Here is a 23,040-nt window from a genome sequence, read left to right as displayed (position 1 = left end):
AATAAGCTTAGCCTAAATCAATCTAATTCAACACAATTTGAGTAATTTCCTTGTCATTCTAAGATGTACGCCTTTGTCAACAGTAACTCAAAAGCCTGAAGATGGAAGACATAATTAGCAAATGCATATGAATACCAGCCATAAAAATTCAAAAGGAAATGCAATGTCAATTTAGCCTCCCATTTCTTTTCAGAGAAATCCTTTCCTGTACAACAGGATGGCATTAATCTAGAGCTCCCCCAATCAGTTTTTACTTTACTACCTTTTACCAACACTTGTCCATATGAAAATCATAAAGATAATCTTGTCACAAGTGACTCCTGAAATCACTATAAAAAGAATGTGTCTTTTAACAAAGTAAATATGGGAGGACCTTTTGAACTGACCCTTAAGAGTTAAGATGCTACAAGTAACAACACTGTAATTTAAAATTCACACCAGCTAACTTTACCATCAAGCTATGGTATTCTTTCCAGCTTTAGAACAAAATACAACCTTGCTAAACATATTATGGTTAACCAAGATCTCAAAAGAAAATCAACCTTGAGCCTCAAGAGGTATATTCCTAGGAGACTATTTTGATTGATACTGCTGCAGTTAACAGTTCAATTCCGCTGACATTAAATGAATGATAAAAACATTAAAACAAATCAAGTATTTAGAATTCAACTGTCAGAAAGCTACTGCTTACAAATAATCTGTGCAGCATCCTTTCTCTGGGTTAAATTACTACATTTTATAAGATGCTGTTATATAAATAAATCTCAGTTTCAACTCTTTTCTAGAAATATTAAGAATATTACTTTATTGACAAAAGTGCAAACAAAATTATGTTTTCCACACCTAAAGGTATAAAATATTTTTATAACCTGGCTTCCTATTTCTAGTTAAAGGAAGGCAATTAAGGTGGTTTCCCATCTGTTTTACGGGCAGTTCCTCCAACTATCCTTATCCTAACATACAATCTTTTCTTGAGGCATTCTTAGATGATTAACAATTTGACCAAAAACTATTTTTAAAGTCACGAGTAAATAAACATACTATCATTTTCAAATGCTATCCAAAGAGATCAAAGGAATTTATTCTAGACCTATACCAGCCCTGCCTATAGCTATAAACATGTCCTGAAATCTTGAAGATTATTACATTTCTATCCACTAGTCAAAGAAATATTTAAGGCTCTATTAGTTTCCTGTACATTAAGTTTATATTTTTCTATGAAAAAGACCAAATATATTCAAAAGAAAAAAATCCATTAGTGGGAAAAAGAAACTATTTGCAAAATTCTCCAGCTAGAAATATCTTTTCCAATAAGCCATTCTTTTAAACACAAATAATTAATTTTTTTTTTTAATCAGGAAAAGAGCCATTTACCTGTACATCTCAGACTCCTAGGTGGTATCTGTTTAAATTCAAAATAAACATGCAAAGAGGAGCTTCAAACATGCAAAAGGAGTTCTACAAATAGATGTCTAGGACCAATCCCTGAAACTCCAGGAAATTAACACTTCAAGTACCTCCAGTGACTGGCAGGAAATATTCAGGAAGCATCCTGGAAGCTAAGGCTCAAAACCGGTTAAGCTTTGCTGATACAATTTAAATGAGACATGGGATAAAGGTCCAGAAGAATTGAAACTGAAGTGCCAAAGAAAATTTACCACCATTGTCGAAAGGAACCACAAGGATGAAGTCATTCCCCCAACAACCATTGTAGACAATGCACACTACCTAAGAACCTCCATGCTAGTGGCCTCTGGGAGCCACCATCAATTCTTCCCTATACATTCCTACAGATGTAATTTATCTACATACCAACTAGAGGAGTCAATCACTCATGCATGCTAACCATGTGTCAACCATCATTCTGGGCACTTCACATACCAGGCTTCATTTATTCCTCACATCAAACCTCCAAGACGGCACTATCCCATTTACAGATGGGAAAACTCAGAAGCATAGTAACTCATCAGATTTTTTTTTAGAAGAGGAAAATGTTACCAATCAGGATTCAAATCCAAACCTGTCTCCTTCCACACTGGCTCCTGGTTTCTTGCTGGAGCCCCAACGTTCTCTATAGAATTAAAGCTATAACACTGTAGAAAATCCTGTACTTAACTCACCCATCCCCTAACTAATAATGGCAACTTCATAGAGCCACTACTATTCTTCCTCTCAACATTCAACTCTTATGACAACATTAATGCCAGATGGCATACTAGCGGACAAACACTGGGTTAGGCTATTTATAACAATTATTTATTGAGCACTTACGATCTGTCAGATATTGTTCTAAATGCTGATAACAACCTCATATGGTAGGTTTTATCAATACCCTCATTTAATAGATGAAGAAACTGAAGTATAAAAAGCTTTAATAATTTGCACAAGGCCAAATTATGCTAAGTGGCGATTTGGCATTCAAGTCAGTTTGCCAAGCTCCACAGTGCACGCTCTTAAATACCTTCTTCTCTCCCTGGAGGTTTCTGATTTTACCATCTTAACTATGTAAGCTAAGTATCATCAATCCTAATTTATAGATGAGGAAACAGAGGCTAAAAAAGGTGAAATACAGTTGACCACTGAACCCAGGTTTGAACCGCATGTGTCCACTTACATGTAGATTTTATACAGTAATGTGAATGTATTTTCTCTTCCTTATAATTCTCTTAACATTCTTGTTTCTCTAGCTTACTTTCTTGTAAGAATACAGTATATACTATGTTAAACAACCTTATTATCAGTATGACTTCCAGCCAACAATAAGCTGTTAGTAGTTAAGTTCTGGGGGAGTCAAAAGTTACAGTACATTTTTAATTGGGGGGGATGGCGCCCTTAAACAGCACATTGTTCAAGGGTCAACTGTAATCTGCTTAAAGTCACACAACTTTTACGGGTTAAGGCATGATTTGAATCCACTTTTTTTTCACACTCCCAAGATGTTACTACACCATGTCAAGGGAAGATACTAACTATAAAAAAGGAAAGCAATGATATTCTATGTATTTCAAAACAGTCCACTGAAAACTCTAGATTTATACAAATTCTCCTTAAAGATGTTTAACTATGGGGCGCCTGGGTGGCGCAGTCGGTTAAGCGTCCGACTTCAGCCAGGTCACGATCTCACGGTCCGTGAGTTCGAGCCCCGCGTCGGGCTCTGGGCTGATGGCTCAGAGCCTGGAGCCTGTTTCCGATTCTGTGTCTCCCTCTCTCTCTGCCCCTCCGCCGTTCATGCTCTGTCTCTCTCTGTCCCAAAAATAAATAAATGTTGAAAAAAAAAAATTAAAAAAAAAAAAGATGTTTAACTATGAAAAAAAATGTTATGGTAATGAGAAACTGACAAAAATGGCCTCTTGATTATTATGAGGCAAAAAAAAAAAAAAAACCCTTTAAGTTTTTAAGAACTGTATAATCTTTTATTATGAGGCCACATAATACACTCAGTCAGACACAAGCATGCACCATGCTCCCATCTCACAACCACTCCCTCACATCAATAGACAATATGAGAGTCATCTTTATTAGTCATGCTCCTTTTCCTAAGAGATGAAGAAACAAAAGCAACATCCAAGAATACACCTACTTTAGGCTACTCTCTTAAATCTGTTAACATTCTGAAAGCAGAAGTTCAAGATACAGATGTTATTTAAAATACAACTACCAAGAAACAGGTACATGAATGAATGCATTTAATATTCTTTGTCTCTTGTGAAGAAAGGATTTGCCTTTCTGAAATCTGTAAACCAAAAAACAAAGAAGAGAAAGCCTCAGAAAAGTGATTCGTCCATACCACCAGACAAAAACATCGCTGCTTTCAAATGCTGTTTCTAAAGACCCAATTAGATAGTATAACTCCTCTGCAGTTAGGTACTTTGGTATTTCAGAAAATGTCTTCCACCAGTTATCCATCCAGAGTAAAATTGAGCAGTATAATCGTGACTCTCTTATTTCCCACATATCCCAGGGGTCTCAGGCAGCAAAACAGATGATACGTATAAGAAACATCTATTCTAAACTACCGGTCCTACTTACGACAATCAAGCTTACATTCTCAAAAAACGAAAAAACAAGTGAGGAAGCAACCAGTAAGCTCCACTGCAGCTCCTTTGTACCAGATACAGATTTTAAAAACCAAAGGATACAAGAGGACACACTATAATCTGTAAGTATCTTTTATAGCATCTTGCAGACCAGGGGGAGGGAAAAAAAGATTTTCGCACACAAGACCATCCAGAGAATAAGAGTGGTTGTTTCAGAAGGAAAAAAAACAATATCCTGAGCTGTTCAATGCTTTTGAAAAACAACCAGTGCGTGTAATGAAAAGGATTAAATATTTTAATGAGGCCAAAGGAATCAAGTAACATGTGAATGATAATTTAGTGGTCCAAAGTGTAGTGGACAAATTCTACCATCAACCTCCTTCCTAAATGATGCTTTGAAATAGGGAGGAACTTCAAGAAAGGAAATCACTTCATAACATTCCATTAAATTCAGAGTTTTGTGTGTGTGTGTGTGTGTGTGCGTGTGTGTGTGAGCTGAAAACCAAATCTGCGTTAATAAAAAACTGTTTTCGTTCTTACAAGCGAATCCAGTCACAGACCATTATCAAGTCTTGATATGCAAATACAGAGATGCACTCCATCCCTTCCCTCTCCATTTCCACTTCCCTTCCAGTGATTCCTTTCAAATAGCTATTTAAACAAGCACAGATGCTATCTGAAATGAAAACTTCCCTTCCATTCCCTAAGCTAAAGACAGTAGCTTTCTCAGGAAAGCAGAATAAAGCTCAGTCAGCCCACAGCACCTCGAATCCCGAAATGCCCTGTTCGAAAATAAAAGCGAGTATCCTAAGAAAGCAATTCCTTGTGTACTTCGCAAAGGAAAAATAAAACAAAATCTGGAAAATAAAAAGGTGCAAACAGGCAACTAAAAGCAAACCACCACACCCTCAACTCCGCGGTGCAACCCGTCTGCCAGGGGCCTTTACCTTCATTTTCCATCGAAACTGCACTTGGGTTGATGGCTACAAAGTCTTTAGTGTCAGCCGTGGCCACACTGGGAATAGAGAGCAGAAGGGGACAAGGAAGAGAAGCCCCCGGAATCCCAGGCTGTCACCCCCTCTCCCGGCCACACGTCCCACGGCTGCTCCCACCACCCCTAGCAGCAGCATCTGCAAGAGAAACCAGGAGAAGCGGCGCTGACGACAGAGAGGGCGAGGAGGGGGACCCCCGCCCCGCCACCACCTCAGGAGCCCCCAGATCGCGCGCCCACCCCCTCGGCCACCCGCAACGCCCCCAGCTCACGCCGGCGGGGCGGCGCCCTAGAGACACTCCCAAGCCGGGGTATCCCCAGATGCCCCTTCCCTTAGGACCTGGAACTTTCTGGAAATGGGAAGCAATAGGTAATACTGGTGCCCTCCCAAAGCCCCAGACTCCCTTCCTCCGGGCTGCGGGGACTCACCCGCGGGGCTCGCGGGAGCGCCCCGCGCGCCTGGGGCGAAGAGGAGTGGCTCGCCGAGCGGCGGCGCCAGGCGGGAGCCTACTCCCGGCGTGAGGAAGGAGCGAACGGGAGGGCGGTCGGGGAGGGGAAAAGAGAGGAGGTGAGGGGACCCGTCACGGTCGGCCCGGCCGGCTCGGCGCGGCCGCGCTGGTCTGCTCCCGCCTCCGCCTCCTGCGCTCGGCCCCTCCCCGCCGCCCCCCGCCCCAGCACGCCCCGCACTCCCGGGCCCGCCGTGGACCGAGCTTTGTCGCTACTACTTCCGCTGCGAGAGGAGGGCGCGCACGCGCGTTGGCACGCACAGGCGCAGACGGCGGAAATGAAGCGAAGGCCGAGCGGTCCGCCCCGAAAGGGCTCTGGTTGGGTGCGGAGCGCTCCCGGAGGAGGGCGTGCGGGGCCGGTGGCCCGCCCCGGCCCTACCTGCCCTGTGGAGGTTCCTCGCTGACCCCCGGGAACGGTGCCCGCCCGTTTCTACGCACCCACTGGGCGCGAGGGTCGGAGACCCGCCCGCTCCCCAGCCCCGGCCACACATTCTCAAGAGGCAGCCGTGGGGTCGGGCCAAGCGGGCAGGCTCGAGCATGCTCCCCGTCCCGGAGGTATTTGAGCGCCCTCAACAAAGGCGACTTAGGAAGCCCCTCCCGTTGGGGTGGCCGTCACAATCTCGGCAGACGACGCGAGGACCTCCGAGGGAAGGGGCGAACGCAGAGAGACTCTGGTGTTCTCACTAGTACTTCCCCACCCTCACTTGCAGACCCCTGTACGGCCTCTTTGCTCTGACTGCGGGAGGAGGTCATCGCCGGGCGACGTCCCAAAGTTCTGTCCCGATGAGGGATCTGCTTCGGTGCCTGTATGTAATGAGAGGACAAGGATCAGCCCCAGAGCTCAAGGGAGGGCTCAGCCTTTTTTACTCATTTCAAGTGTGTGGAACTCGAAAGATTGGAACAACTAGAAATTGAGCGTCCAGAGATAGAAGCCGAAGAACGGGCGTCGCCTTCGGCCACTGGCTGTGTTTTTTTTGCCAGCATCTAATCCAGATCCCCCAATAAGTGATTTTTATAGATGGTTGATGCTACTAAACCTTAGTAAACCAGGCACAGGAAACTAAACTGAAGCCCTCTCGCACCCAAATCCACTAGAGGGCAGGGCTACACCTGCTGAGTTCGACCGCATCCTCCACAAAGAACTGTCTAGAGACCGCAGAAGAAAAGTCCTCCCTTGTGTGCTAGAGGTATTTCTCTCCATCAACACGTATTCTCTTTAAAAACTTGCCCCTTATCTCAGGTCCTGTGACACTTCCCAGTATGTTCTCTGACCACATGTTCAACGTCAACATAAGCAAATGGACCGGGTTGCCTGTCTTCCCTGTTTAATCCCAAGTAAGTGAAACTAGTCTAGGATCAAAAGTCCTGGACAGTTTTCTAGATTTACTTTTCAATTAAGAAACATTGAAATTTTATTCAACGAAGTCACTTTTAAATTCCAAAACAAACCATAAAAATCAGGATGAACTAGTTTCTAGTCTCAGAGTTACTGTCTATGACACACCTTTGGCTTACATGGTTAGTGAATTTTGTCTACCCGGTGGTGTTATGTCTCATTTGTACAACGATGAATGTGCTATCTCTTGCTCAATGTTGTAAACAATTTGTAATGATTATTAGTTACTATACTTATTGGACCTTGACAGCACAGCATACTACCAAAAACATTAGCATCTAAAGTAGAAACTGTAAAAGTAGACATTATTTGATATGAACATATGATCTTACAAAGAGGGTAATTTCACAGTACAGAATTTGATATTGGGTTTCTTTAGTTAGCGCAGACATTTTATCTGAGGTAACTTCAGAATTATCTGTTGTGTACTCCAATACCCCAGCATTAACACTAAATTCATAATTAACTCCCCAAAGGATGTATCACCCCATGCCTTACACCCAAAGTAGCTGACACGGAAATTTTACTTTTTGGTTGCCTAAATTGTGAAGGCCATTGTTCCTATTGCTAAGGTAAAAAAGAAACTGGATAAAACCGGCTTTGTCCAGAAGAAGTGTTATATATTGCATTCGTATCCCACCATTAGTCATCTCACAAATTCCTGGGCGTGAAAGCAGCAAAAAGCCTTAAAGGATAGCTGGTTCAACCACTCAGCAGATCTTTCAACCTCATCAACACATCTTCACGGTGATGTTCTGTTCTGTGTCTGAACACCTCTTCCACCAAACTAGCCAACATCAGTAGCACCAACTTTGACTTCCTATGTATATGAAAGACAGCATGTATTAACACTATTCAAGCCAGAGCAGTGGGGAATGCTTTAGCCATGAGCCTCGGAAACCTCTTCCTTTTCCTAGCGTTTATTCCTATGACCAGCTAACCTGCCATGAGACTTTTGTGTAGCAATCTCTACCTCCTCATCTTGGGGGAAGGGGGCTAAACTATATGTACATGGCACAATGTACATACATAGAATGATATTTTAGATACAAATGTAGGCATAATAACTATCCTTCTATCCCTCAAAAAATTGTTGTGAGGATCTGATAAAGTGAATGCAGGTTGTAAATTATAGGCATTATAAAAATATAAGATTATTATACAGAGAAACAAGCAAAAGCATTGACTCTTAGCTAGAATGAGATTAATAGCAATGAAATGTATTATGTTCAAGTTCCCTCTTATTTCTTCTTTGTGAATCAATGCTCTAAAAATCTACTCCTGTTCTGAATATTTAACCTACAAAATTAATTATGTATCTGATGCAAAAAGTGTTCACATATGAGCAATAAAGGAGAATTTGTCAGGCATCTCTGCTTGGGGGAAATGTTGCAAATAGGGAAGATTGAGGAAGGAACAGTCATGGTGTTCTAATTTTATTTATACTATGCCTTATTGCACAAAGGATGTGAGCATCTTGTTTTTAGTATGAAATTTGATAGCTGGCATTTTTATAAACCTGGATAATAATGGAATATGTGGCCTTTTGGGATGTAAAAATTAACCTGGAAAAGGTTATTTCAAAATACTTCCTCAATGTTTTATTTTAAAGGCTATTTTAACCTTGTTTTAAGTACCAAAGGTTAATAGTTAAGGAATTGTATCTAGGGGCTAGAAAAGAAGTTGTCATTTTTTTTCAAGGTAGATATTTTAAAAGCATCTAAAGACATGACACCTTATTTTTATAAGCTAACCCACTCAACGGAAGAGCCGAAATATTTTTCTTCCTATGGGAAAAGGACATGCTAAGGGTCAAATTTGGGGAAGTACAGCCTTTTACTATAAGCAGTGTCAGGCAGAATAAGTGTCTAACAAACACCTGCCAGAATTGCTATCCATCTGCTTGGTTCTGTGTCTTAGCAGTGCTGGAAGAGTAAAATTTAGAAGCAAGAATAAAAATGAGCTACCTGTGTTTTGGCTTTATTAGTACAGAGATAGGCAAGTACTTTACAAATATTTTATTAGCCCACAAAATTGCATAGCTTCCACCCTTGCTAGCATTCTAAACATGAAATGCTTGCTGAAACTGAGCAGAAGAAACTAGAGAATTTAAAGTGTACTTTTTTAATTTTTAAAGTTTATGTGTGACTCAGTTTCCCCATTCAACACGTTCTGAGCCTATGGTGATATTTGGGGTCTTTGGTATTTACTACCAATCTTCTGGATTGGAGGGGAGGGGTCGGGGGGGGGGGGCAGAGGTAAAGATAGAAAGGGAAGGAAAAAGAGCAAAGTGAGTTGAAGTCCCATATCCAGAGGTTGACTCTGGACTTCACTATTTCCACACAAAACAGACACACAATATACCATATTACATACACTCCAAGATTTATCTTGAGGTAAAAATGTACCCATTTAAAAGATATTCTGTCTATGTGGCGCCTAGGTGGCTCAGTCGGTTGAGCCTCCGACTTCGGCTCAGGTCATGATCTCCCAGTCTGTGGGTTCGAGCCCCGCGTCAGGCTCTGTGCTGACAGCTTGCTCAGAGCCTGGAGACTGGTTCTGATTCTGTCTCCCTCTCTCTGCCCCTCCCCCGCTCATGCTCCGTGTGTGTGTGTCTCTCTCTCTCTGTCAAAAATAAATAAACATTAAAAAAAAAAAATTTTTTTTAAGATATTCTGTCTAGTTTCCAAACCAGCCTAATTCATCTCTGTGCCAAAAACTATTTTGTCTGTAGTAAAGACCATAATAAAGACCTATTGAATAAATAGGTAATCTGGAAAATGGTCATCATAAATACATATTTGTTGCTGAATGAATAAACATAATTCCACCTTTAAAAAAAAAAAAACAATCCAATCTTTGACTTTGCTACTTGCTACCTATGATCAAACTAAAGCATGAGCTTCTACTTTCCTGTAAAGCAAAGAAGAATTCAGGGATTTTCCGACGTTTAAAAGTAAACTTAAATCTTCAAACCACAAAGAGGTTAGCTAGGACAACTTGGTCTGAACAAGAAGTCCTAATCATTGTAAGAAGTATTTAAACCTGAGCAGTGCTCAGAGAAGATGGAATTTCACACCCAGATTTTGAATCCAGGTAACCATGGGTTTAATTGAAATTAAAAGATAACAATGTTGAGATGGCTGCTTCCATACACAAAGGAAATGTCAGCTGAGCTTGTGCTTTGGATTTTGATGGCATGTGTATCAATGCCTGACAGAGTCAAAGCGTTATAATTTCCTGCACAGTCTTCAGTTATTACCTTAGGATCAAAACACAGAATTTTAATTCTTAGACAAGACAGCTTAGAGGCTAGGTTTAAGCAACAGGCCTTAGAATAGCCAACTACATTAAATTGGCACTGGCCAGCATCTTCTACTAAGTTTGAAAGTTTTGCAGGTGGGTTGGTTGTCATAAATTAATTGAAACTATCAAACAGATTCTATATTTTATCTGCTGGCCCCCTGCTGTGTCTGCAGTAATAGCCTAGGCCTCCTCCCTCCATTTATATGCTTCCTCAATTTCTCATCAAAAACATTTTTCATCTCTCTTTACTGTGTTGCACACTGAGGTCTGAGAGAGCCTTGGGAAAGGTTGCATTTCCTCAGACTGCCAAAATGGTACATTTTGCACTTAGAAATTTTCTAGCCCACCATTTTCCAGAAGTCAAATATTTTTTGCAAAGCTTGAATCTTTGCCTGAACTTGTCCCAAGTCCTTCCAGGCCCCCTGCAGAAATCATCTCTCTCCACTGTGCTTCCTGATGTGAGAACAAATGAGAAAAAAGGCACAAAAAATGCCATTATGGTAATAAATTAGAGAGGGTGATCACAGAAATTGCCTAAGGTTTTATGAGGATTCTGAAGTTTAGCCCTGGACAGTCAGGCAAACAGACCATATTCATATTGAGCATACTACACAAAATAAGGAAGCCATACCAAAAGGTTTATTATGAAATAGCTAACAGAGAAAGGAGAATTGCAACTTGATAAGGTGGTTTGCAAGACTGATGATAGAGAAGGAGAATTACAAATTGGCAGGAAGGAGTTTTTGCAACACAAGCAAACTGTTAAATCTTCAGGTTAGAAAATTCATTACTACAAATAACAATCAGGTGGAAAATTAGATTAGCAGGGCTGCCTGGATAGCTCATTGGTTAGGTGTTCTGCTCTTGCTTTCAGCTCACGTAATGACCTCCCAGTTTGTGGGTTTGAGCCCTGCGGCAGGCTGTAAGCACTGACAGTGCAAAGCCTGCTTGGGATTCTCTCCCCCACTCACTTGCTCGCTCTCTCAAAAATAAATGAAACTTTAAAAAATATATATTGAAAATTAGATTAGCAGCACATTATATACCTTCAGGCAACTTTGCTTTCTTGGTTATAAAAGGCAATGTTCACGTAACCTATTTCACAAGATATTAGAAATAACCTAATATTGCCAAATATTCTCTATTTGGGGAATTAAGAAAATGGGGATTCTGGAAAGAAAGGGGAATAAAGCTTTCTACAGGACAGGAACAAATAAGCTGAAGTACAAACGTGGGGCTTGAACTGGCTCAACCAGTCCCTGGTTCAAACAGTTGAATGCAAAACGATTTTCTGAGAAACTGCTACCTCAACCTTAGGACTATTGATATTCTAAGTGAGCACTGTCCCAATGTAGAATATTGAACAGGAAGCTGACAAACTAGAAATGGCATCAGGCCTTATGAGGAGAGCAAAAGGAACTGTCTGTTATATTCCAAATGATAAAGGACATCTTGTAATGAATGTTACCAGTGATCCTCCATCATCCATTCCCCTCCAGGATCTTTAGTCTAAATTAGTGTTTCTCAATGTGTGGCCCCCACTACCAGGAGCAGCAGCATCACTTGGGAACTCATTAGCAATGCAGATTCTCAGTTCCCACTCTGACCTACTGAGTCAGAAATTCTGGGTGGTTGGATTTAGCAATCTGTGATTTAACAAGCCCTCCCCATAATTCTGAATGCTTGGAAGTGCTGCAGCCACCTTATTACCCATCTTTCCCCTCTTCTTCAGAAAAGCCACCACCACAGATGACAAAGCAGTGATCTGAGGAAGCCAAGTCTTTTAATACATAATTATGCTAACAAATCAACCAATCCTGCAGCCTGTCCTACCACAGGACTTCCTTTAATATGAGATAGTAAATTATATTTTCTGTTACTTGCAGCTAGAAGCATCCTAATTGACAGAGTTCTAAATGAGAAAAAAACAGTTTACTTTAGATAAACAGGTTAATGTATTGGTTGATGCTTTGGCTGCTCCTACACAAGTTAAAAGAATTCAAAGTACTGTGTCATATGAAATGATAAAATATTAAATAAAGTACCTTAATATTAAAGGCAATGTTAATCAGTGGGAAGTTACAGAACAAGATGTAAGTCAGAAAAAACTGAACAAGGGAGTGTTACCGGTTTGTTTTTTAATTTTTTAATGTTTATTATTTATTTTTGAGAGAGACAGAGCACGAGCAGGGGAGGAGCAGAGAAAGAGGGAGACACAGAATCAGAAGCAGGATCCAGGCTCTGAGTTGTCAGCACAGAGCCCGATGCAGGACTCAAACCCACGAACTGCCAGATCTTTACCTGAGCCAAATTCAGATGCTCAACGGAATGAGCCACCCAAGCACTCCTCTGGTTTTTTAAATTAAAGGTTTTCCATATTAGCATATTAGTAAAAAATTGGCTATTAATTTCAAAAACTCCTTTAACAAATTTTACTTATTACTAATCAGGAGTATTTTTAAATTATGTAACTGCACATAACTCTTGAAAACTAGTTAGATTTTAGAACTTTTAGGGGTGCCTGGGTGGTTCAGTCAGTTAAACCCCAGACTCCTGATTTCGGCTCAGGTTATGATCTCAAGGTTTGTGAGCTCGAGCCCTGCATTGGGCTCTGCACTGACAGTGTGGAGCCTGCTTGGGATTCTCACTCTCTCTCTCTCTCTCTCTCTCTCCCTCCCTTTCTCTGCTCCTCCCCCACTTGTGCTCTCTTTCTCTCAAAGTAAATAAACTCAAAAACAAAAAAAAATGTTTTATTATACAGTTATGTGCCCTAACATCAGGCTTTTTCTTGTTTAATTTTTTTTTCTTGTTTAATTATTCAGCTAATGACTACTTAGTGATAGGTTCTACTGTGAAATTGCTAAAATAAAATTAAGTTTACACCTTCCTGAAGTATGCCGGTCATTTTTTTCCAAACAAACTTGACAAAAATATTTATTATTTTGAAGTTTGCACATCAACTTGTTTTTATTTTCTGACTTAGAGCAGTTAAAAAGCTATAATGTTAAGAAAAATATCTTAAGGGGCGCCTGGGTGGCTCAGTCGGTTGAGCGTCCATCTTCGGCTCAGGTCACGATCTCACAGCTGGTGAGTTTGAGCCCTACGTCGGGCTCTGTGCTGACAGCTCGGAGCCTGGAGCCTGCTTCTGCTTCTGTGTCTCCCTGTCTCTCTGCCCCTAACCCACTCGGATTCTGCCTCTGTCTCTCTCAAAAATAAATAAACATTAAAAAAAAATTTTTTTTAAGAAAAAAAATCTTAATATATTCTTCCCTGGTTTAAATGATTACATTGTTCATTTTAACCCTCAAAAAGCACTTGGAAAGGTAAAGATTGCATATTTGATTAAAGAATTTGTATTACTTTTAGGGAAATAAGAATCAATTTTCAGTGAACAGCCAACAAAACTACACATTTGTTTAGGGCTTTTCAGTTGGCCTAACAGTTCCATGTACATAATTAAATTTAATCCTCACAACCATGTGAGGTAAGCAGACTAGATCTTGTTAATTGCTTTTCATAGCTGACAGGGCTGGGACTCACACAGGTGAAGGAAGCTCTTTGCACAAGAATTTCTCACTCCTCAATGTCAAAGTCAGGAGTCAAATATCCATCTTGGCTTCAATTTCCTTAATGCTTCTTCAGTGACCCATGAGAGAATATTTAAGAAGCTGCCCTGTTTATTGAATTACCTTTTACAATTTATCATTTGTTTTGTTAAATTCTTGCATGTTTCAGCTCAATGGGGCACCCTGCAACTCTGATGGCCATTAATTCCCGAACCTAAGATATCTGCCCCATAGCTCGTTTGATGACATTCAAGAATGCATTAATTAATAAGGGCTTTATTTTACAACATCATTGGTCATTGTCTACATCCATTCACTTATTTAACCTTCGGACACTGGGGAAATCATGCCAAGCAGAAGCTATTCTAGAATCCCTTGGGTTTATCTTCTCAGAGTTGAAATTACTGCTAAAATGAAAGTATAATCCTAAGAGTAAATAATTACAGACAGGCATTTTAGAGAGATTATTCAATAGGTAATTGAGACATGTTCATTAACATGCCTTATTAAAAAATCAGCAGAATACATATAAAGCACACGTTCTGAGGATCTAAAAGCCACTGAAAGGTATAGGAATACTTATCTTTCTGAGTGGTAAATTTTTCTTTCTTCCGAGCTTATAATTATATTTACATATTAACCAGACTATGGGCAAGGAAAAATTAAGAGATTTTGTTTTTAATATTAAAACTTCATAATGGCTTTAGATAGTATGGAGGATATACAACTATTATATTCCATAATTTAAATTAACAATTAAAAATCTCAGTTGCAACGTCATTTTAGTGACTAAACAGCTACAAAAGAAGGAATTAAAAAGATAAAGAGATTTTAGATTATTCTTATGATGAGGGACAGAAGCAGAAAAATGTTCACCTTTAGCCCAGAAGGCTGATCTACAGCCTGCATAGTTCTGATAAGGATCAAATACATACTGGTTGCTACATTCTTAAAGGGTCTTATGACTGCCTGTACATCTCACCAATAGTTAATTAATATCCAGCTGAATGATAAACACCAGAGACATTCTATGAAAGTAGCTGCATGAGTAGAAATTCAAAGAAAACATTTATGATCTAATACTGCCTGTACATCTCCTCATACTTGAGCATTAGGCATGTAACCACCAACTTCATACAGCAAAGGTGCAGCTCTGTCTGCCATGCATGGCTCTTATCTCTGTGCTACTTAAATAAACTTAATAAGTTGCACCATGTCTCAAGAATTCTTTCTCGACTGTCTGGCTCAGGGATCCCACAACACTTATAGCAAGACACTGTTTAATGACTTCTTGCATTACAGAAAATTATATGATGCTACTAGGCATGGGCAGCCTAAGTTAAGAATCTGTGAAGCTTTGGGGTGCCTGAGTGGCATTTAACCATCCACCTCTCGATCTCTGCTCAGGTCATAATCTCACAGTTTGTGAGTTAGAGCCCCACACTGGGTTCTGCACTGATGGCATGGAACCTGCTTGGGATTCTGTCTCTCCTTCTCTCTGCCCCTCCCCTGCTTGTGCATGCTCTCTCTCTCTCCCTCCACCTCTACCTCTCTCTCTCTCTCTCTCTCTCTCTCTCAAAATAAATAAACTTAAAAAAATTTTTTAAGGATCTATGAAACTTTAAATCATCATCACTATCCCCCAGACTTTGGAAATGACTCTCCATCTTCCAAATGGTATACATGCTCAGGGAGGTACAACCCCTGTCAGCTCTGGTTTTGAAAATATGCATCACCAAATGATCTTCATCAGTGGTTCTCAAACTGTGGTCCCTACCACATGGGAACTTTGTACAAGTGTAAATTCTGTGGCCCCACCTCAGACTACTGAATTAGCAACTCTGGGAGTAGCACACGCATACTATAATTTAACTGTTCCTTCATATGATACCAGTGTTAAAATTTGAGCACCGGTTTACAGGAAACTTAAAACTTTCATCTGAAAATATTTTGATCATGCCAATAGTCCTCAATTCTAAAAAAAAAAATAGCATGAGAGAATATATCTGTTTATCAGTATTTTAAACCTCCTCCAGCATTTCTAAAAGAATGACTTAAATTCTTAAAAGAATTTTAACTCTTAAAATTATAGGGCTTTGAACTTCTTTGAGTAGATACCTGTTGGCCTAAAATGAGTTATTTTAAATGACCAGGAGAAAGGGCATTAAGACCATAAAGAGATCATATTTTCCCCTCTTAAATAACCCTGAGCATCGTATCATCATAGCCACAGTTTGGCACGGAGGAAAACAAAAATTAGAGGGACACCGCATGGGCAATGGAACATTAGTTGTGCTCCAGCCATAACCCAGTCCTTGTTTTCTAACTTCAAGTCAGAACCTTTGGAACAATGCTTCTTTGACCAGGTGTATCAAGTTTTAGCAGCCCAGTTAGATGAATGAAGTGGGGGAAATCTTCATAAGTGGAAAATGCCATTCTATTGAAGCAGTTTATTCCTTAGAGAAATAATTTGATCCTTTAAAAATAAAAAAAAGCTATATAACATTTCAGAGGCTATACATTTTTTTTTCTGAAGTACATTATACAGAAATTATGTGTTGGGGACAGAGCAAAACAATTGTTTTAAAGACTAATGAAATAGGGTTTTACCTGATTCAATCAATGTAAGCAATTTGATTACAAACTATGCACTCATATATATATAAGACCAAAATACTACTGTGATAAGCTTTATTTATTTTGATATGTACTTATAGGTCATAGACAAGTTTAGTGGCAAATATTATAATAGAGTTAATGGTATAGGACACAATTATAAGGACTGCCAACATTTAAGGACAGTTATTTGTATAATGAAGGAAGAAGAGGAAGATGAGTCAGGAGTTTCTAGCAAGAGGAAGATGTACATGAGAAAACTGGGCATTTGAATACATCACCACGGAGCAAAATTAAGCAAAGAAATCCAACATAAAGGTGATTTTATCCAGAGACAAGTTACAGTAACTATATTATAATTGCAAATAACAGATGAGTTTGCAATAGCTTGATTACATCTTAATGAATTCTTAAAGACTTTTTTTCATGCTATAATCTTTCTGCTCCATAGTCTTTAACAACAATAAGATGCTTTTTCTCTGTGTGTGTTAACTAGCCTGCTTGGAAGGATAGTAAACGGTGTGTTTAATACCAATTACACCAATATGGGAGTTTTGAGATCTGTTGTATTTGCAAATTATTCCATAACAAATAACAAATATAAATGGGGTTTTGTGGGTTTGTGAACCTTTGAGTTTTAGCAGTATCAGAACATCCCCATCTTCATAGTGCTACTTACTACAGAGCAAAACACACTGAAAGAACATCCTCTCATTCCATGGAGTTGGGAGCTGCTCAGAGTAAGACCACACACAACATTACTTTTAAAGCCACCCTGTGGCATTGACTCTTGTGCATCATGTGTGGTATAAATATCATTTTTTGTGTCATACTTTCCTCCAGAGCTAATTTTCTTGGAAATCAAGGAAACTTAAGTTTCGGAGCCCTTCACTTACAGAGGCCCCTTTAAAGGCCCTTAAAGAGATTCTAGCAAAGTTTTGATGGTCTTACGGCTTGGTAACTTTGCAAAGGATGTTTTTACTGCGGTTGATTTTAGAGTTACTCTTTTGGCCGACTTTTCCTCTGTCACAATTCTCCTATCAGGTAGCATTGGAGTGCCCTAGGGCAAAATTTTGGATCTGGCTTAAAGGAAGTTGAGATGGAGATACGTTTAGGTTTCATTTGGATTTGGATTTCATTTATACAAATGTGGGCTGTGCATATCTGTGTATGGTTAAGTTATTGCTGGCTGTGCTGGTAGAGAAAGGACATCCAAGAATATTTCTACTTCCTGCTATTCTAAATCACAAGGCCTGAAAACCTTATTATAAATGCATCCACTGGTGCCCAGCACCTGAAGTATGTGGGTGGAGAAAGAGATCCAGAAGCTAGTTTATGGAGCTTTTTTATACTCTAATAAAAAACAAATATTAGTTAAATGTGTTAAAGTAGTGCCTGGATTATTTGTTGTTATCTCTTTAGAGACTATTAGAAAATCATTGTCATGTAAACTGGTCATTAAAGAATCTATAGTCCAAAAATGTATGAACAAAACATCTTAGGATGCATTAATTAGTTAAAACACATATTTTTCCAGATTTTGTGATCTCAAATTTGTCACCCAAATTTGTTGTGATTTCTTATTCTATTCCAATAGTCATTATGTCTCTAATTTAATAGCTACAATTTTGTATTCTTTTTCTTAAAAGAAGTTCCCCCAAATTGAGTAATTTTTAAACCTCTGTTAAAAAAGGGACAGCAGGCCGAAAGTGGAGTCATTTATGCTAAGTCTCATGTCACCAAACTGAGACCTAATACCCAATTTAATTACAGTTTTAGCATCTCCCAGGAATGAGATCTTAAATTAGTCAATTTGGAATCACCTGGTTAGCACTAGTGGGGTAATCTGCCTGATAGACCCCTGCTGTCCCCTGAAGGAAGATGACCTTGCCACAACCAATCTGCTTTTTTTTAGTACAACTTCCTTACCCTTTTCCCTTCTTCCTGTAGAAGTGTTTATTTTATACAACTTCTCAGATCTAGTTGGGATGCTGCCCAATTCACAAATTGTTAAATAAAGCCAATAAGGTCTTTAAAATGTACTCAGATGAATTTTGTTTTTTAACAGATTTGTTGGCAGCAGGGGGATCCAAAGGAAATTTCTGGTGGATTCTGGGATGGGAAACACAGGCACTAGTATCTATGAACCCTTTGAACTCTCAGTCTTTCTCACCATTTCTGAAGGCTGTGGATAAATTCCTCTTGGTTCTGAGCTCTGCTGTCTTTGTATTGAGCTCAGGATCTAATTGGCTTTCTAGTCCACTTCAAAGGGTCAGTTTAGACAGACAGAAGGCTCTAAAAGAATGACAGGCCTTAGCCCTTGGTTTAGTCCATAATTCTCAGTCTAGGACTTAGCAGGTCAGGTTGAGCTGGTAGAAGAAGTTTCTACCTGGAACCTGAGTCATTTAGCCCTTGGTTTGTCCACAGTTCCTCATTTGGTTGGAATCCTAGTCCCCAGTTCCCATTTGATGGGGTATGCTGGTTCAGTCCTTTCCCCAGTCCCCCAGTTCTATGTTGGAAATTGCCGGTGGTACCCATAAGGCCTTTTATCAGTCACTCCGCAGTAACATTTCTTTGGTTACTTCTGGTGTGTTATTGTGCATATGCTTGTTTGTATTGTTTTGTGTAGGTAGAGGCTATTGCTAATGATAATCTCACAAGCCAAAAGCCATAAAGTTGTTATGCATGAGTCAAGCACTTAAAAATTTCTGTGCAACAAGGTACACTGTAAAACACCACACATACCCCAACCTGGAGTCACATCCCTTTTAGGTATAAATTTGGCTCCCAAAGACCGAAGGTGTAGCTAAAGAAATAAGATCCTTAAGTTCCTAAGAACTGAGTGTGCCACCTTCTAGGACACCTGCTTATTTTATGTCTAAGAACTATGGTCCCAGAAACTGTAGATATCTACAAAAATGGGAAAATCTTACTAAAAACAACGAAGAGTTACAATGGCCATTACAGGGACTGTACCAACTAGACAATATTGTTCATTTAAAGTGTACTTGAAAGCAAAGGTTACTAAATCAAACAAACAGAATTGGATACCTATTTTCATTGACATGCAGAAGCCTTCAAAAGGCTGCAAAATTCCAAAGTAGCTTCATGGAAAGATTTGTTGCAAAAGGCTGATGGAAAACTAAAGACATAAGAGATACTCAAAACAAAAGATTATAAGAATGACGTAACTCCTACTACTCCCCTCTATTCTGTATTTGAGCACTCTTTCTAGTAATCCTCTATCTGAATTATCGTTCCACTCTGAAGAGACAACAAGACTGCTAACAAAAGTCCAACAAGGTAGTGGTCCTACAGATGCCCCCATATCTACCTTGGAAGGAGGGCTCCCATATGGACCCTTGCAGGGTTGACAGGACTCTGAGGGATTTTCTGGTAAACTGCTACATTATTCCCCTAAACAGCCAAGAGAAACTAAAATTAAAATTAATTGAAATCTTTACTAAATTCTGATAAATACTAGAGCCTACATATGGGATCCTGGAAAAGTTGGCAGAAGCCAGCAAAGGGTGAGAATTCATACCAGACTCAGCTCTCCCAAACCTCTGTCTATAATGCCTGGTGGAAGGAGGAAAATAAAATTTCATGCTGTCCCTTCCTCTCCAAATCCAGACTCATTGCTTTTAATCTCTTCTCTCCCAGTGACAGCCATTACCTTCTTATTTGTCTTGTTTTGTGTCCTGAGAACTTGGTTTGGTAACTGTCAGATTGAGGACTCCAAAATACAGCCAGTTGTACCCCATTTATGATTAGATATGGCTGGACAGAAATGTGAGTTAAACTCCGTTTGCATCTAGGGTCCTACCAAACTGCTGCCAGCCCTCAGAGAAATTACCTAAGTCTTTCTTTCTCTTGGCTGCTTTGGGAGTGTCTCTGGATCTTGGGAGGTTAATATCTTGTGTACCCTCTTTGGGGATGCCTCTTGCATCCAAGGGGCTATTCAATACTGTCAGGAATATTCATTGTTTCTGCCAGCTGAAAACTGAGAAGATACCTGAAAGAATTTTTTTTCAAAGTTGCTCTGTGGTCAGAAATTGGCCAAATTGGAAGCTGATATTAAGGGCCTGATATAACTTTTAAAATGCTCTTCTGAACTAAATGTACCCACAGGGAAATAAACGTCCTGAAATCTTTGTGAAAGGATTTACCAAAGCATTCCAAAGACAGTTCTAAATCCAGAACATAAGAATCTTTTTGATTTCCATCTTAGTTAAAGATCTCCCTGATATAAAGGGGCAAACCGAGGATAATGTAGTTGGATGAATGGTTTAGCCCCTTGATATGTAGGCTAAAGCCTAGTTCTTTGAGGAATTAAAACCAACTGTCCTTATCTTAGAAAATTTGGGGGGCACCTGGGTGGCTCAGTCGGTTAAGCGTCCAACTCCGATCAGGTCATGATCTCATGGTTCCTGGGTTCAAGCCCTGCATCAGGCTCTGTGCTAACAGCTCAGTCTGGAGCCTATTTCAGATCCTGTGTCTCCCTCTCTCTCTGCTCCTCCCATGCTCGAACTCTGTCTCTCTCTCTCTCTCTCTCAAAAATAAATAAACATTGGGGAAAAAAATTTTTTTTAAAAAGAAAAGAAACTTTGGCAAACCCAGAAATAGAGCTCTAGAAACAATTCAAAGTGCACCTATCCTTTTTGCCAGTCCCCAGATTTCCCCCATTCATTTCCAAAGCCTTGTAAATATTATAAAAATTCTGGCCTTATGAAACAGAAGTTCTTCTTGGAAGAACTTATATTCTTTCCCTGTGCTTTAAGATGTAAATGTCCTACCTGGTCTCTTCCAGGAACTTATATCTAGGCCATCTCTTTGAAATGCAAACTTCAGGGAAATAATTCTCATCAGAAGGGAAAAAGAGGGTAAGGCTGTTTGGAACTTGGATGAATAAAAAAAATCTTGTCTTTTCCACAAATATTAGTAAAAAAAACAAAACAAAACTGTAGGTATGTGGACAGATGAACATAACTTATTCCATCTGCCAGCAATGTACTTTCAATCCAACTTCATTTATAACTAATGAGTTTTGAGGGCACCTGGCTAGCTCAGTTGATAGAACATGTTACTCTTGATCTCAAGCCACACGTTGGGTCTAGAGCTTACTTTAAAAAATAAAATATATTTTTTAAATAATCGCTGAGTTCTGTATTATTTAGCTATAATTTTGTAACCAAAGCCGTAAGTTCTCTGTCTGTATCTATCTGTACGTTTATGTGTGTGTATACATAAATTGTGTTGTAGATGTGTGTATTTTCCTACATCTGGGTGATATTGCCAAAATTAATTTGTAAAACAACTCTATTTAATTGGCTTAAAGAAAATCAAGCACTTATATGAATTAAATATTCCTAAAATTCTCAGAAATTTAATGGGAACTTAACCTAAATGATTTTCAAAATTGCATGATCAAGGATTAAATTTTAATTATAAAAACTAGTTTAAGTTTGTAAGTTTAATTGAAGCAGGCATGTCTTTAGAGTCATTAGCCTTAAATATAATACTTTTATTTTACCTAGGTTTATTAAATGTCAAATAAGTTCATGTTATCTCTTACAAAATTTGTCAGAAAAAAAAAAAAAAGCTTGAGATGCTTATTTTGTTTAATGTCTCATGAAGTTTTCTTAAGTAGTTTAGACATAATTGCTAAGAACAACTGAATTAAATAGATGTAAATGGGATAAGAGTTTTTTGGTGAAATGTTCAGCAATAATTATGTTTTATGGTATGTTTGTCTAGAAAACAGTTTCCAAACCATTTTGGTTACTTGAAACTTTAAAAGTTTTGCTAAGCTAAGTTAAGTGATGAATTAGGTTAAATTCATTGACTATCTAGACCATTTCCAAATACAATAAAATAGTTAAATATTAATTACCAAACATAGTTTACCTACTTTTGGCTTCTTAGTACAAAGGAACTAAAGATTTTTGGGTTTTTTAGTAGACATATCTTGCAACACACTGGAAAATTTACTATGAGGAAGCATGTATTTCTAGACATTATGAAATGTGTTCATATATTTACCCATAAAAAGAATGCTGGCATAACAGATTGTTCACAATTGTTTACTTCTTGATTTTCACTAGAATTTCAAATTTTAAGGGGTAAAAATGCTACTGTATGTAACTGAAGCTACTAGAAATAATAAGGGAAACAATTTTGTGGAAGAAAGGTACGATGTGTTTTGGCTGAGAAATCATCAGGTATAGATATGTGTTTTTCTTAGGGAGAAAATAAATAAGTGAATTTGTCCTGGTTGTTTCAGAATGGAAAAGAGAGGAAAAGAGAGAGTTTTACCTTGTGTAGTCAGTTGGCTAAAATTGTTTCTTAAAATAAGTATTTTCTTAAAAGTTTTTTTTTTCTTAAAATAAGCTTTGATATCAATAATGTACATATGCTTGACTAAAATTAAAACTTAATTTCCTATCCTGCTGAAAGGATAAAGTTTTCCTGGCCCATTGGTCTGCTCTTGATAATAAGAGATTGTTGAAAGGTGTTGTTTTTTTGTTTGTTTGTTTGTTTGTTTGTTTTACTTTTTAAGTAATCTGCCTTGAAAACAAAAATTCTGTGTTTTATCAAAATGGTTTCCTGTGTTGCTTGTTGT

At 38.9% G+C, this 23,040-nt stretch overlaps 2 protein-coding genes across 4 annotated transcripts in view; one reads left to right on the top strand and one right to left on the bottom strand.

The window, feature by feature from the left end:
- ATP2C1 (ATPase secretory pathway Ca2+ transporting 1) overlaps positions 1 to 5,766 on the bottom strand; it is a 139,261-nt gene extending 133,495 nt beyond the window's left edge. The window contains exons 1-2 of one of the 2 annotated variants that reach the window (XM_047875526.1): positions 5,458 to 5,766; positions 4,985 to 5,167 (exon numbers count right to left, since the gene is read on the bottom strand). In XM_047875526.1, coding sequence (XP_047731482.1) covers positions 4,985 to 4,990 — 6 coding nt within the window. In that variant the 5' untranslated portion in view covers positions 4,991 to 5,167; positions 5,458 to 5,766. The remainder of the gene's footprint in view (positions 1 to 4,984; positions 5,168 to 5,457) is intronic. The other variant, XM_047875527.1, reaches the window with a different exon arrangement.
- Positions 5,767 to 5,814: 48 nt separating this feature from the next.
- Positions 5,815 to 23,040, top strand: part of PIK3R4 (phosphoinositide-3-kinase regulatory subunit 4) — a 207,482-nt gene continuing 190,256 nt past the window's right edge. For both annotated transcript variants that reach the window (XM_047875523.1, XM_047875522.1), the window contains exon 1: positions 5,815 to 6,869. The gene's annotated coding sequence lies outside the window, so the exon portion shown is untranslated. The remainder of the gene's footprint in view (positions 6,870 to 23,040) is intronic.

This window comes from Prionailurus viverrinus, chromosome C2 (genome assembly GCF_022837055.1).
Source record: "Prionailurus viverrinus isolate Anna chromosome C2, UM_Priviv_1.0, whole genome shotgun sequence".
Taxonomy (NCBI): Eukaryota; Metazoa; Chordata; class Mammalia; order Carnivora; family Felidae; genus Prionailurus; species Prionailurus viverrinus.
The sequence above is the reverse complement of the archived record's forward strand: the minus strand, read 5'-3'. Positions and strand labels throughout refer to the sequence as shown.